The 14,776-nt window shown below is 40.2% G+C and overlaps 1 protein-coding gene across 1 annotated transcript in view; it reads right to left on the bottom strand.

Moving 5' to 3' along the window:
• Nucleotides 1-13,150, bottom strand: part of WFS1 (wolframin ER transmembrane glycoprotein) — a 32,964-nt gene extending 19,814 nt beyond the window's left edge. Inside the window, exons 1-2 of the mRNA XM_061379945.1 lie at nt 13,069-13,150; nt 10,872-11,066 (exon numbers count right to left, since the gene is read on the bottom strand). Of these exons, the coding sequence (XP_061235929.1) occupies nt 10,872-11,061 (190 nt within the window). The 5' untranslated portion in view covers nt 11,062-11,066; nt 13,069-13,150. The remainder of the gene's footprint in view (nt 1-10,871; nt 11,067-13,068) is intronic.
• Between the last annotated feature and the right edge of the window lie 1,626 nt (nt 13,151-14,776).

Below are 14,776 nucleotides of genomic sequence, written 5' to 3' on the forward strand. Positions count from 1 at the left end.
AGAATGAATTTTAAACATATACCCCGACAGATCAAGAACTCTGGAGAACAACTCAATATAGAACCTTGTTACCACCTTTTTATGCCTTTTTCAAGCATACAAGGAGAAGCAAGCTTAGCAGGCAGACCATAGGCCCTACAGACAATTCAGGGGCAACTGACTATTTAAAAAAAAAACCAAAACAACAAAAGACAATGCTGCAATAATGATCTACTAAAAGACATTTTTTTTTTTCCCCTCTAAGGGAATAGCATTGAGAAGCTCCTGTGCTGGAATCTCAGACTTGAAGAAGCCATAGTTTCTTCTAATTATGTCTAACTCTATACTTTCTCTTAGTTGTTTATCCAAATGAACTATTGAATAGGTACAGCAGCCTGTAGCCTCTCACTTAAAACTGAGAAATAGAAAGCAGAAAGTATGATACCAGAGAGATCCACAATAACAGAGACTGTTACACTGATATCCATGCAAGGCAAATATGTAAAAGATAAAAAACCAAAACCTTCAGCCTATTGGAGGGCAGATAAAAGATAAGACGGGTAAAATCAGACCTTGTGTGAAAAGCCTTGACATAAAACATCCCTAAAAGAATCAAAAGGTTTGAGGATAGGCAGATCCAGCTCATATTTCTGTCTTCAAAGGTAGCAAGTAAGGCTACAAAAGTCCTCTAAACAAATTAGAAAGTAGGCTGTTACATGGATAAGTAAGAGATTAAGAAATAAAAAAACCCCAAAGAATAGAAATATATGGCTCCTATTATCCCAGAGGAAAGTATCAGTTTAGACACAAAGTGATACACAATAAGGCCTATATTGTTCAAAGCATTTATGTGTGAAAGAAAAGAAAGAAATAAAGAGGACTAACAGGAGGGGACAGTCTGTTACAGTTCTGTGTTATTCTGGCCAAAAAAACCACCTCAGAAGTGCTTACTGAAAAAAACCCAAATAAAACTGCAAACAGTTTTCACAACTAAATAAATGGCCAGCTGAAATTTAGTAAATGCCACCTTATCATTGTACACACAGTGATAAACTCTGAACTATTACCACTCAGAATAAAACCTTGGAGTTGTGACACCTTTTAAATGAAAAAATACACCCACTACTGGTAATAGTGTTAGTTCAAGTAGGAGAGAAGAAAAAGCTGGATGGCATCCACAAGAAAAACTGCACTTCATGTTTTCACTAGCTTTATCCAGTAAAAGCACTGCTTAATTTAAGTGGGTCTTGTACTTAAAAAGTCACATAATGTCAAGCATTTTCCTTAGCTCCACGTTATTAACTGGCAAGAGTAATTGACATATTTGATGAATAGTAACATGGGACAAGCTTTCATGCACAGGTCTCTGCACCAGCTAAATCACTGTGGTGGAAGCAGGGAGGGAAGAAAATCTTCTTTGACATTAGATCTTCTCCCACACACGAACAAATTCTCTGTCTGAACTGATCTTTGTCACACTGCACATCACTGTACTTAATTGAAGCTTCAGGCATACATCACATTACTGCTATAGCAAGGAGGCTTTATTGTAATTTAATCTGAAAGGGAGTACTGTCTGAATTACAAAGAAAATTACTTGCTTTTGGAGGTTACTAGCATGAGTAACATGTTCATTGCTCAACTCCACCCCCCACGCCCCCCCAACAAGATAAGATGAATAAATGTTTAGGAGGAGACAAATATGACACTAAATTTGAAAAAGCCTCTTCCATGACTTTATGATGAACATGGAGCTGGATTCCTATTTTATTTTTTATGTCTAGAGATTTCCACCAAATCATGTCTCTGAAGTGCAACAAGTAAAGCTTACCCCATATTTAAGATAATAAATGTCTAAGTAGTACTTGCAGGAAAATCTATTATCTTTAAGTTTGGAGTGATAAATACACTCTGTGCCACAAGTTTCATCAGAGAACCTGGAGTTTATATTAAGCTGTAGGTAATGGCTGTGTTCCGTCTCCCAGATTCCAATTCCTTCTGTAGGATAAAGCTAAAATAAACTAAAAGAGAAAAAAGCAGCGTTTGGCTTCTTAAAAGCCAGCCACCCAGTTGCTAAAGACAACCCACCTTGCAAAAATTCTGCATATGCAGACTGCTTTGAGGTACTGGTTTTGGCTCTGGCCAACAGAATAGGATTTTCAAACCATTCCTGTAAGAGAATTGTGTCTCCTGCTCCTCAGCTTTTACCAGTCTTGCTCTCTTTCCCTCTAATATTTACCTTTGCCAGAGGACAGTCAGAAGGAGAAATTGTTACAGCTTCTTATGAAGTCAGTAAAGGTCTTACTACACAATTCAAAGCTATGAAGGGACTGTACTGTCATCATCTGGTCTTACTGGGTTACTAAAAAAACAACAGGAGAAAAAAAGAAAGAAAGCATGACTGAAACACCAGAAATAACAGCCTGTCATGAATATGAAGCAGTTAATTTACGTTAGAAGACTGAATGAATTCACTTTAAGAAGTTTAAATATGCTAGCTACAGAAAATAATTTTCTTGCAGATTCTCAGCAATAACTCATTTGTTAGTAAGAATATTTTACAATGTTGAAATATGAAGATTTTATAACATTAGATAGGAAGCAAGCAACAAAAATGCATACACACACAAATAATGCAGGCATATTTATTCAAGCAATAAATAGTCAAAATAGGAAAATGAAAGCTTAAGGGCATGGCTGTCCATGTATATCAACTAAAAGTTATAGCAGAACACAGTTTGTGCAAAATCTCCTTAGAAGTTACTTCTTTCAGAGTTGTGTTATGTATAGTACCTACAGTCCCTTTTGGAAGTGTATGGTAGGAATTCTGATATGGAAGGAAACCTTCCTGCAAAAAATCCTGTCAGCACAGGTCTGGCAAGTTAATCAAAAGCCAACTATTTCAAGGTTTTCAGGAAAGAGGGCACAGCTTTTTATTACAGATGTAGTTTTTCCTATGAAACAAGCTTTCCAAAATACCAGACACACTTGGGAGCAAAAGCATACACATCTTAATGACAAAATGAAAATCCTTTCATTTGCTAGAAGATGCCATGTATGCATTATCTCTGAAATGAAAGGGGTCCGATTTCTTTATTTAAGAGAGATCTGAACTGCTCATCCACAGGGAGACTGTTACCAATGTGCTTAAAAAGTTGTTCAAACATTTTGTAACAGAAATGTAGCTTCTAATAGCTTTTGTGTGTCACTGGAGTGTACTGTTAAGCTTTCAGTGTTCAGTGGAGCCAGTCTGAATCTCTTAGAGAAATCCTCCTACTCACTTTCCATAAGCTCCAGAAGTCTGGTGGTAGTACCTATGAAGCAGTGAAGTTTCTGGAAAAAATGACATTCCACTCAAAAGCATGCATTAAGCATCATGGCATAAACATGAGTTGTACTTATAGAATATAATGACACTGAGGAACTGACTGGAGAAGGATAAATATTTTGTACAACAAACATCTTTGCTTTGATACATGGTTTTATTAACTTTAGATGCTTATTTGCTCATCCATGACTGTTGAATCCTTTCATCCACTTGTAAGCCTCCTGGATTCTTACCATAACTGCAAAATAAGGGCTTGGTACAATTAAAGAGTACGCTGCATATTTTTCTTCTATGCACTTCAACTTCCATGGTTAGATGTTAAGATGGTCCTACTTTCCCCAAGAACAACTAAAAATATTTATATTAGCATACACTGATAGGTATTCTATTTTAAAAGGTGGCAACAGGGATGGGAGAGAAAGGATTAACTTTTATTTACAAAGATGTTGAAGTCAACTCTGCCTTCTCTGGGAACAGCAATGCATTTGTAGATAGGGTAATAGTCTCAGTCACACAAGTTGCAAGTCATTAAACAGCATTAAACTGAAAAGGGAACAACTTCACCACCACCACCACAAAATTAAGGCAAATTGTCAGTAGAGCAATGACAAAAAGAAAAATGCATGTAGGTGGGAGACGAAGAGTGATAATATTATAGGGACTATAAATTTTAAAAGTGGAGTGAAAACTATTCTTAAAAGGGGTTTCTTTATAGCACAGCGAATATTGTACAATCATCGTTTAAAGTCACTAAAATAATTTTACACACAACTCATGAGAATTGTACTGCTGCTTTTTCTATGCAAGCATCTCTCATTAAATACTTTATGGATGTGCTGGGATAAATCTAGCATGTTCCAAAACTAGAGAGTTAAAAATAAAGAGGCTTTTGTCATTGCTTAGTTGGTAATAATCAGTATTAAACCTCCCCACCAAAAAAAAGATTAAAAAAAGGAAGAAAAATGAGATCATAAACCTCACCAAACCCACATACTTTTGAAGATTAAGACCTGAAGTTATCGTAACTGCACAATGCTCAATGGCATTTCAGCAATTCTGCAGTTTAAGCCCCTTACCACACAGGTACTATTGACAGTTCATTAGCTTACCCTCAAAATAGACTGGCCTGTAAAAAAGACCCATCCCAATTGCTTTGCAAGTCCACAGTGCCTTATTGCCTTGCTTAGTAAGCACTTCTAATAGTTGACTAATTTTGAAAAGGAGTCAAAATTTTTTATTTCCCAGTTTACTGTTTCCAGTCTCACCTTCTAACTTTCTCAATGAAATGGACCTTCTGCTGCTGCAAGGGGCCCTTGAGCAGCACAACAGTTTCAAACATCTCCTTGTGTACCGTAGCCTAACAGGGATTTGTTGAAGTTTTATTTGATGATGAACATACAGGCAGGTTTAGGTACTTCCAAATGTTTTCCTCTAAAGCCACTGCAAAATATCTCTAGAAGTTAGCAGTTCTTGCTGCTGCTGAGTGCAGATGCATTATATTAGGGAACTGGCTCAGATGATGAATGTGCTTTTAATTTTCCAACTGTTCCCATTTTGTTTGCACAGTGGAACACACACACTGGATTCCTTTTGGATAAACTAAATTGAAAGACTGTATTCCAACCACTAGCTTCAATTTCAAATATGCAATAGGAACCTTGAGTTCTTAGCACTAAACAATTTGGGCTTACTCTTATCTTACTACTTCATTTACTAATGTGAATATAGCTTTTCCCTTCTACCCTTTGGCTGCTCATTTCTATCCTTATAACACCCAGGAACTATGCTAGAATAAACATTTTCCTATCATAAACTAACACAGATTATAAAATCAATCCACCTGAAAAATAAGTGAATGATTGAGATAGGGCACTTTTTTTAACTTTGTTCACTGTGTGAACACAAAAATTGTAAGTAACAATATCTTTGTTATCAGCCGAAGAAAACATTTATATATTTTAAATGCTGAAAAAGATGGAAGAATCTTTCCTCAAATCAACGGGTGTCTGATCTGATTCCCAAGTACAGTAAAAAAACATGAGCATGTTATTGACAATAATAGCAGCAAACCTGAAAAAGCCAACTTCCATTGTTCTGCACCAACTATGACAATGTCCCAAAATTTTATCTGAAAAACACAGTCATTAACTTCTGTTTGGATAGAATCCTTTCTCCCCCACAGCAATGCTTGGCAAATGAGCCTTCCAGAAGCCTGAGTAATTACAGGTAAAGTTTGAAGGGGCATTAATAAACTGACAGGTAAATTGTTAAGTAATTAATACTTCAAAGCATAATCTTCCCCTTCAAACAATCAAAGATTTTTCTGAAATTTCTTCAAGCTTTGCACAAACATTTCTTTCTGCCTCAAGAGTTAGTCTGTACAAGCAAACTGACAGAAAATGAAGGCACAGAAGTGCTAAAGCAGAGCTTTGAAGCAAAGGTTCTTTGTAACCTTAAGTGGAAGAGGCTACCACTAAGGAAATATTTGTAAATTAGAGAGGTTCCCTATTCATTAGCTATCTTGAGCAATGCGTGCATGATACGCTGTTGTACATTGTTACAGTGGGTTGTAAACTGTTTGGAATAATTGTTTTGTACTATTTATAAATTTTGTCATTTAATTTATGAAACAATTATCTTCCAAAACACACACAAAAAAACCCCACCCTGTAACCTTCCTAAGTACAAGCAGAACTCCACATACCTACAAACAAAACCTAAGAAGTTGATTTCTGTCTGGAAAGCTGCCAGTACGTATACCTTCCCCGTAAGTTCTCAGTTCTAGCAAACTAAATCAAAAGTGAAATGTCCACTGAGCCACAGAAAGCTACTTTCCAGCTCAGCAATACAGACCACTTACCTGGAGTGTGGATTCACGCATCTCTTCCAAAAAAACGTTACATTAATAGCAGCAGCCTTCAGATACTCACATGGTACCTAAGTGAACATGATGAAGGTGCTTTTTTCCTGGCTCTGTTCAGTGTACATGTAGAAAAGAAAAAAAATGGCTCCACTAGCAAGAATAATGGTTTAAAGCCTAGCTGGAGAATCCAGTGTTGGGGCCTCCAGAGCTCTTATCTAAGCTATTTCTTTTTGCATTGGTTTAGAGCTGCCTCTAAAGGAAGGAGAATGCAGACTAAATGAAATACCTATGCCAAAAAGAGGTATACAGCAGCTGGACAGATACTGAGGGGCCTGTGCACCTGGGAGGCATAAAGGTGTCTGAGGAGATTGGAGCCTTAGTCTCTTCCAACAGACTTCACCAAATTTCATTGTCAAGCAGCCAGTGGTCTTCCTTACAATACACCATGTTCCTCTTGGCACTGACTACTAAAATAATGGCAGAACATTTTTGTTTAAGCAACTGGCAACTCTCCTGTAATTTGCTTACATGAATACTGATGACTCAATGGTTTTAAAACTTCAGAAGCCCTAATTAGTGGTGTATATGCTTTGCTCCCTAATAAACTTCCTGTCCAGGAACATCCTTGGATGTGTAACAACATTTTTTTATTTATTGATTTATTTTTAAACAGAAGAGTTTATATTCATTCCATTCCTAACACATCCACAAAACCCAGTAACTTCAACAGGCACAAGTTTTCTAGAGAATGCTACAGCTTTGGGTAGAAATAAGAATACCCTCCTTCTTTTAAGAAAAAAAAAAAAAAAAAAGTAACAAAGTCAGCATTGGCAAATCATCTCAAGCTCAACAACCGAATATTGTTTTCTTCAGACTTGACTTGCACAATAAATTCTCAACGCACTGCTACCTCCCATTCTGAAATGAGTTATACAAGAAATAACAAAACCATTACCTAATACAGAGGTTAGATTGAAAAACTGCTAAGAAAAAAAATCTATAGTAAGAAGTTTGATCCAAATTAAGTACCTGTGCATCTGATGATATGTGTGTGCTTAAGTGCTTTACTGAGTCAGAGCCAGGATGTTCATTAATTTGCTGGATTATGCTGCAAGATATAGGTAATGCTTCAGGAGTAGGAGATGGGTGTTTCCAGGAAATAAGTTACTTAATGTTCAAATTGATGCTATAGCCTAAACACAGCACATATAAGTAGAGAATGGAAGAAAAAGCACAGATCAGAAATACATTATCAAGAATATTTCAAGATTGAGGTTGGAAGGGACCTCTGGAGGTCAACTGTGCTGGTCTACAGCTGGCTGCCCAGAGCCATGTTCAGATGCCTTTTAAGTATCTCCAGGGACAGAGATTCCACAACCTCCTTGGGCACCTGTGCCAGTGCTCAGTCACACTCACAGCAGTAAAAAAAAAAGCATTTCTTGATGCTTGCAGTGAACCTCTTTGTTTCAGATTGTGCACACTGCCTCTGGTCCTATCACTGGGCACCACTGGAATGAGCCAGGCTTTATCTTGTTTGCACCCTCCCTTCAGGTATTTATAGACATTGATAAGATCCCCCTGAGCCCTCTCTTCTCCCAGCTGACCAGCTCCAGTTCTCTCAGCATTTCCTCACAGGAAAGATGCTCCAGCCCCTTCATCATCTTAGTGGCCTTTTGTTAAGACTCTCTCCAGTCTATCCACATCTCTTGTACTGGGAGCCCAGAACTGGACACAGCAGTCAATGTGTGGCCTCACGAGTGCTGAGCAAAAGAGGATTACCTCCCTCCACCTGCTAGCAATGCTTTGTTTAATGAAGTCTGAGATACCAGTTTACAGGAAGAGCACATGGGCATGCATTAGACAGTCTGGAGGTAAAACCCCTTTCAAGGTTTGACACATGTAGTACGTCTCCCTTTCTCCAAGAGAAAACATAGCTGCTTTATTAAAAATTAAATTACTTCTATTACAAATTTAAGTTTGTGGAATTTTGTGCAAGATACTCAAATCACTAATAAAGAGGAGTGTTCTACATATGCAATTTACTGAGATAGCTTTCTGTATAGCAATATGCTGGTCTCTTCTGTATTCTTTTACATCATTTAGAGTTACAGTCATCAAGAGAGACATACAGTAACTATTCAGAGTAACTAACTTCTTTATCTGCCAAGAAAAAAAGTTGAAACAGCCATTCCCAGAACACCAGTGGTCTGGTCTAGTGCATACAACCACTGGCACATGGTCTAGTGCATACGTCCTTTCATACAACCAGACCACACTGTGCCATGGCTTGGAGACCAGATCCTTCATTCTTCCTGTACCCATCAGCAACTTGAAATTTATTGATAAAGCCTCTAGTGATTCCAAAGAATACCTTATTTCTCAGTTCAGATACTTTGAAAATTGCTAAAGTGCCAATTTTGTGTTTGAGACATCAATTTTTTTCATATTGGTTAACACAGTCACATATATGACTGAATTTGTACTTCGCTCTATTTGTACTTCCTTCTGAGGTTCCTATTAAAATCATGGTTTTTAAGTTCTGATGACCAATGTTGCCGTGGGTGGAAGAAAAATTCTCCCTTTCCTTTCTTTTAAACAAGTCTTCAGGTCTAGAAACTGTATGTATTATGACAACTTACACAAATCTAAAATAACTATAGAAGAAAACACCCGATGAAGAAACATGTACTGTTTCTTCATTGAAGAGGAATAAATTTGCTATCTAAATCCACTAAATTCTTGGTTGTTACAGACTCCATCAGGATGCAATGCTCATTCTGCAGCATTAAATGCTTGTTTATATGAAGATGAGGATGGAAAATGAAATGACAGTGGCACCAGGCACTGAGAATATTTTCATATGAACAGACTTAAAGTGATCAGGAGTGAGTCACAACTGAAATGAGGAAATACATTAATGCTTGGAAGTCCTCTTCTAGGGGCACAAACAAAAGTGTCTGTGTAGGGATCATTAGGAAATACACAGGCTTGTACACAGAACTAAGACAAAACTCAGTATAATCTTAGAAGTCCAATAATAATATAGAATTAAGAAAAACTGCAAAGTATCTAAAGAAGAATACCTGACACAGTCTCATGTAAACCACAAGTAGATTAATAGCTTGTATTTATTTTCAGAATCTTGCACGAATATGGGCACCAACAACAGAAACCTGTGTTTTCCTCTTTCAAATCATATTACAACAAAGCCCAATATAACTCCATAACACTTAATTTCCTAATACTGTTGCTATTCTTTCCCTGATGAAGTGTAATAAGAAACTGGAGAATGAAGAAAGGAAGAAAATATACCTATTAGCACTGATACTAAACTAATAATCATGCAATTAATGTTAGAAGTGGCAGTTCTCCATCATCTCTGAATTCTTTTACAGGTGGGCGAGATGACAAAGTTGGTAATGATATACTGAGGCATGTCAGAAATTCAGGTATCCAAAAAACTGTCTGGAATGTGTCTTTTAGTAACAAAGAACCCAGAAAATTCCAACTGATAAATTCTGAATTAGAGGCAAACAGTAGATGTGCCAACACCGCTAAAATACTGGCCTGAACTATGTGCAGAGCTCAGCTGCATCTGACACATGCCATGTAGATATTCCCCCATTTGGTAATTCTGAACTCTTGGATAGCTTTGTCACCTTTAATAGAGTGACCCATATCTGTGAATGTAAGGGCATGCACACACACAGCTTCAGAATCAAAAGTCCGATTTTGAAGAAAGTTAAAGAGCAGTAATTTTGCTAGACCTTGAACACGAGACCTTCTTACCAAAGTGTTAGGTTACAAACTGAACTTAAAAACTGGAGCTCAGCATCTTAATACGAAAGTCAAGTATTTTTCTTTCTACCTTTTGCATGAGACATTTCTCTTATCTGAACAGTTTTCACAATCTTTGAAACTTAAATAGTTTCACTGAGAGGGCTGAGGGGGGAAGAGAGGGCTGAGGGGGTGGAAAGTAGGGGAAGTATCATTCTGCCTTTCAAAGTGTATCATGATTCTAATCCAACTTCTTATCTGCCTGCTAATCATAACCTTATTTCTGTCACTCTGGTTTCATATATCATCTTATTATTCCTTCAGTCTACATTACAGTAGCATCTATTAATCCACACTAGAATTCATATTAAAGCTATAGTTAGCATGAGATCTAGCAAACTAAAGAAATGAAACTGAAACCTTAGTATTATGCTAAATTACATTTATCATAGAATCATAGAATAGTTAGGGTTGGAAAGGACCTTAAGATCATCAAGTTCCAACTCCCCTGCCGTGGGCAGGGACACCTCGCTCTAAACCATATTACCTAAGGCCTCGTCCAACCTGGCCTTGAACACCACCAGGGATGGAGCATTCACAACCTCCCTGGGCAACCTATTCCAGTGCCTCACCACACTAACAGTAAAGAATTTCCTCCTTATATCCAGTCTGAACTTTCCCTGTTTAAGTTTGAACCCATTACCCCTTGTCCTATCTTCCATTTTCAAAGTTCTCTCTTGTTGGATGGGAAAACTCAAAAACATGCACAATGTAAAATGCAGAAGGAAAGTCTTTTCCACAACAGGTTAAAAGAAATCAGAGATGTTTATTTTCCTACTTTACAGTGGCTCTTAGAGTAAATCTAACCACCATAGTAATGTTTAACATAAACCAAATTTGCATTAAATTTGCTTTCATACTTACCATTTCTTTCAGCTTTCTCCCTGCTATGGGAATAACCAGGAACTGAAGAAGAAGTTGCAGTACCTCCTGAAGATGGTCCAGGTTTCTGAATGTTCTCACTACGGTCCACAGAAGCAGCATTTAGCTGGGACCTTCCACGATGCAGCTGGGGGTGAGAGGGACTTGAAGGGGGATCAGGATCTGAACTCATTTTAGCTGCAAAAGAAGGGACTAATGATTAATTATCAAATAAGGTTAAAATGTAAAACCAGTGTAAAAATTTAAAACCTGAACATACTTGTATATATTCAAAAAGCCTAGAAAAGTGTAAAATGGTTGACAGCAACTTCAAGATTTATTTATACATTCTTCAATAATTCCAATCATGAGCAACTATTGTTAAGATTGACCATATATAGCATTGTGCCAGAGAAGCAACTGCCTTTTTTCCTAACTAAAAAAGAATTGGTTCTCAAGTGTAGATAAATGCTAAAATTAATGAATCGATCCTATAAATATTTCATTTAGGTAACTCCTTTGAATTTAATATTCTACTTACACTTGCAAGAAATAAAGGCTAGCCTCTAACTTTTTTCAAAATGACATTGATATGTCTGTAATGATAGAATAATTCACTTTGTATCACGGTCCTGGTTAACAGCCTAATCAGGCAACAGAAAAAGACAAAAAGATAAGGTGACAGAGGAGGAGATGTGGAACTGCCATGGGAAATGAGGAAAGGGACATCACCAAAAATGCTCTTTCTAGACATTTCCAGTTGAAATACACAGGATCCAAAATAAGCTGACTTTATTTACTACAATATTCAATTTTGTTAAAAATAGTATTTATACACAAAACCCACTAAGGCAGGGAAGGAAAGGCCTTACAATTTCCTTACAAGAGAATATCTTTTAACTTTCACTGTAAACCCTCTCCTAAATGATGAAGCAATCCCTGTTCTACAGTAAAAAGTCCCTTAAATAAACAAACTTTCATATAAGTGATCACTGAAAGCTTAGCTTTTAGGAGACAGAAAGTAGCAAGGCATGCATTTACTACCACAGTGTAACAAATAGTAAGTCTTGATGCTTAAGAGCAACTTTGCTCAAGTTAAACAATTTCCAAGGAACACTGTAAACCCTGTCTGGCTACAAACTATACTTTTTTTAATTCTGTCTGTTCAGAACACTGACTTAAAGATCTCATTGTAAAAATGGAAGTAGTATAGGTAAAATCAAGGACACACTACTTAACTCAGGTAACAACTTCTTCCACTTAAAAGGACACTAAAATGACATGATACTGAAAGTACCACGAGTATTACCACTGTAAAATATATTCCTTGCAATTTAGACAACTCGCATGCCAAAATTAAGCTTCTCTAAACCAGAAAGTATTTTTACTGATACAACTAAATGTACTTCTGTATTATGTTTCTACATCAAGTTATAAATAAACTAACAAAGTTCAGTCCAACCTTCAAAGAGCCCTTGGAAAACACAGAGATTAAAATACTTTCCCAGTAAATCATCGTGAGTATTTTTAACCATTAGACAATCGCAAAAGTTACTGTGCCCCTGCTTTTAAACCTGACGCTTTGAGACGGACGAGCAGGAGCGGCCGGACCGCGGCTCCACCGCCCGGGATGCGCCGGCACCCAGACACCGGCTCTGCTGGGGCGAACCGCTGCCATTAAGGGGAACCCCGCCGCAAAAGCGACTCTATCTCCAGTACACGTGCGGAAAGCAGGAGTACAGCTCGGTGTCAGGTAGCTAGCAAAAGCACTCCTGTCCCGAAAGTCGCTCTGCACCCGTCCTATAAAGGACACCACCAACTTTCCCTACTACAGGCGTAAACGGAAGCTACCCTCAGAGTTGCTTTTAGGATCTCAGTCTCGGATCCGAAGCCAGCGAGGGAAGCCTGGGGCCGCTCGCGGCCCAGTAGCCCCGGTTTGCCCTCATGGCCGGCCGGTCCATCCCGCTCCCGGCCGTGAGTCCGCAGCTACCGCCTCAGCTGCCGGCCGGTAGGACGGGGCGGGATGGGAGAGACGGAGTTTGCTCGGCCTCAGACCCCGCGAGGCCAGAGGGTGCCCCGGCGGCGCTTGCCGCCCTAGAAGGCCAGGAAGAGCCTGCGCGCACTCGAAGCACGGCGGGGGACAGGAGGGAAGCCAGCAGCTCGGGCCATCCTGCCCAGGGTCCCCGCCCCACACGCTCACCGAGCCCAGCAGGGCGAAGGCACCAGCGCGGACTCTCGAGGACAACCCTCTGCGCGGCTCTGGAAATGTTAAGTGGGGCTGGCCGGCGGGACCACAATTGTACGGGGCGGCCCCGGCCCGCCCCCGGCCCCCTCCCTCTACCCTCCCCTCCCCGCCGCGCTGTGTGAGGGGGCAGCGTCACTGCCACTCACCGCCCGCCGCGCCCCACGGAGGCTTCCGCCGCTGGCGGGCGGGGCCGGCGGGAGGAGGTGGAGGCGGGAGGGCGGGGAGCAGTAGGGGGAGCGGTGGCGGAGGTGGGGCTAGCCCGTTGTGTACAGCTTCGTGGCGTTGCAGCGGTTGTGGGGTCGGCTCCCTGACGTGGGGACACCGGAGGGAAGTGTCGGAGGCGGCTGGGGCGGGCTTGGGCAGCTCCAACATGGCAGCGTGGGAGGGCCCGTTGGGCGGCCGCTGTGAAGCGGCTTCTGGAGGGCCGTGAGGTGGAAGCGGCCTAGAAGGCGGTGGAGCCGAGCCGCGGGAGGTGCCCCCTGACATCGGCCCCGAGTTGTCCGAGGTGTGGATGAAGGATTTCTCCTCAAGTACAGCCTTTAACTTGGGGAGCAGAAGGGCCGGCCTGGACCGGGTGTGCTGGGCTGCCTCTTGCTGGCCAGCATGGAGGCAGGCATGGGTTGAGAGGAGAAAGGGTGTTTACCAAGTAACTAGTTATTCCTAAATGACAGGGAAATTACTACTACGTACACCGGTACTTCTGTTGCATAAATGGAAAGTTTCTGGGCTGGTAGAGTTGGTACCTGCAAGTGTTGCTCTGGTATTGGTAGTAAACTTAATAAATGACTTTTTTTTTAGCTCTATTAGAATAAATATCTCAAGGTCTGTGCATGGTACTGTGAATAGGTTCTAATGAAAAATCAAAGCAAAACCCTCACCAACTCAAAATAGTATATTAAATTTAAACTTCAGCCATTCATGTAAATAATTTAGCCGTTTACATTTTTCACAAGTGTCCTGGGTTTAGCAGTGGCAGTCATTTTTCTCTTTCTTGGTAGCTGGTACAGTGCTGTGTTTTGACTTTCAGCTGGGAACAGAGCTGAAAAACAATGATGTTTTGGTTTGGCCAAGGACTTTGTGAGCCTCATGCTCTGCCAGGGAGGAGGGGAGCCAGGAGGAAGCAGAGACAGGACACCTGACCCAAACTGACCAAAGAGGTATTCCATACCACAGCACGTCATGCCCAGGATGTAACTGGGAGTTACCCGGAGGGGGCTAGAGGGACTGCAGGGTTGGAGGAGGTATCGGTCGGTGCTTGATCGGGCTGGGGGGCAAGTTATCGGTCACCTGGTGATGGGGTGTTGTATTCTCTTCCCTTGTTATTTCCTTTATCATTACTATTATTGGTGGTAGCAGTAGTGATTTGTGTTATACCTGAGTTACTAAACTGTTCTTATCTCAACCTGTGGGAGTTGCATTCTTTTTGATTCTCCTCTCCGTTCCCCCAGGAGTAGGGGGAGGGCAAGAAGGGGGGGAGTGGGTAACAAGCTGTCTGGCTGTGGGTTAAACCACGACAACAAGTTCCAAATTCACAGCAGATCGTGAGGAGCTGCGTTATGATTAATATTTTAAAATGTGTTAGATCCTACTTGGTGGTGTTGCTGCATGTTGGGTTTTTTTTAATTCCCAAACAAAAATCTGGTCCCCAGCATCCTTACTATTG

Source organism: Neopsephotus bourkii, unplaced genomic scaffold (genome assembly GCF_033783945.1).
Source record: "Neopsephotus bourkii isolate Nb327-2 ecotype Australia unplaced genomic scaffold, CSIRO-AGI_Nbou_v1 NB_1780, whole genome shotgun sequence".
In the NCBI taxonomy this organism is placed as follows: Eukaryota; Metazoa; Chordata; class Aves; order Psittaciformes; family Psittacidae; genus Neopsephotus; species Neopsephotus bourkii.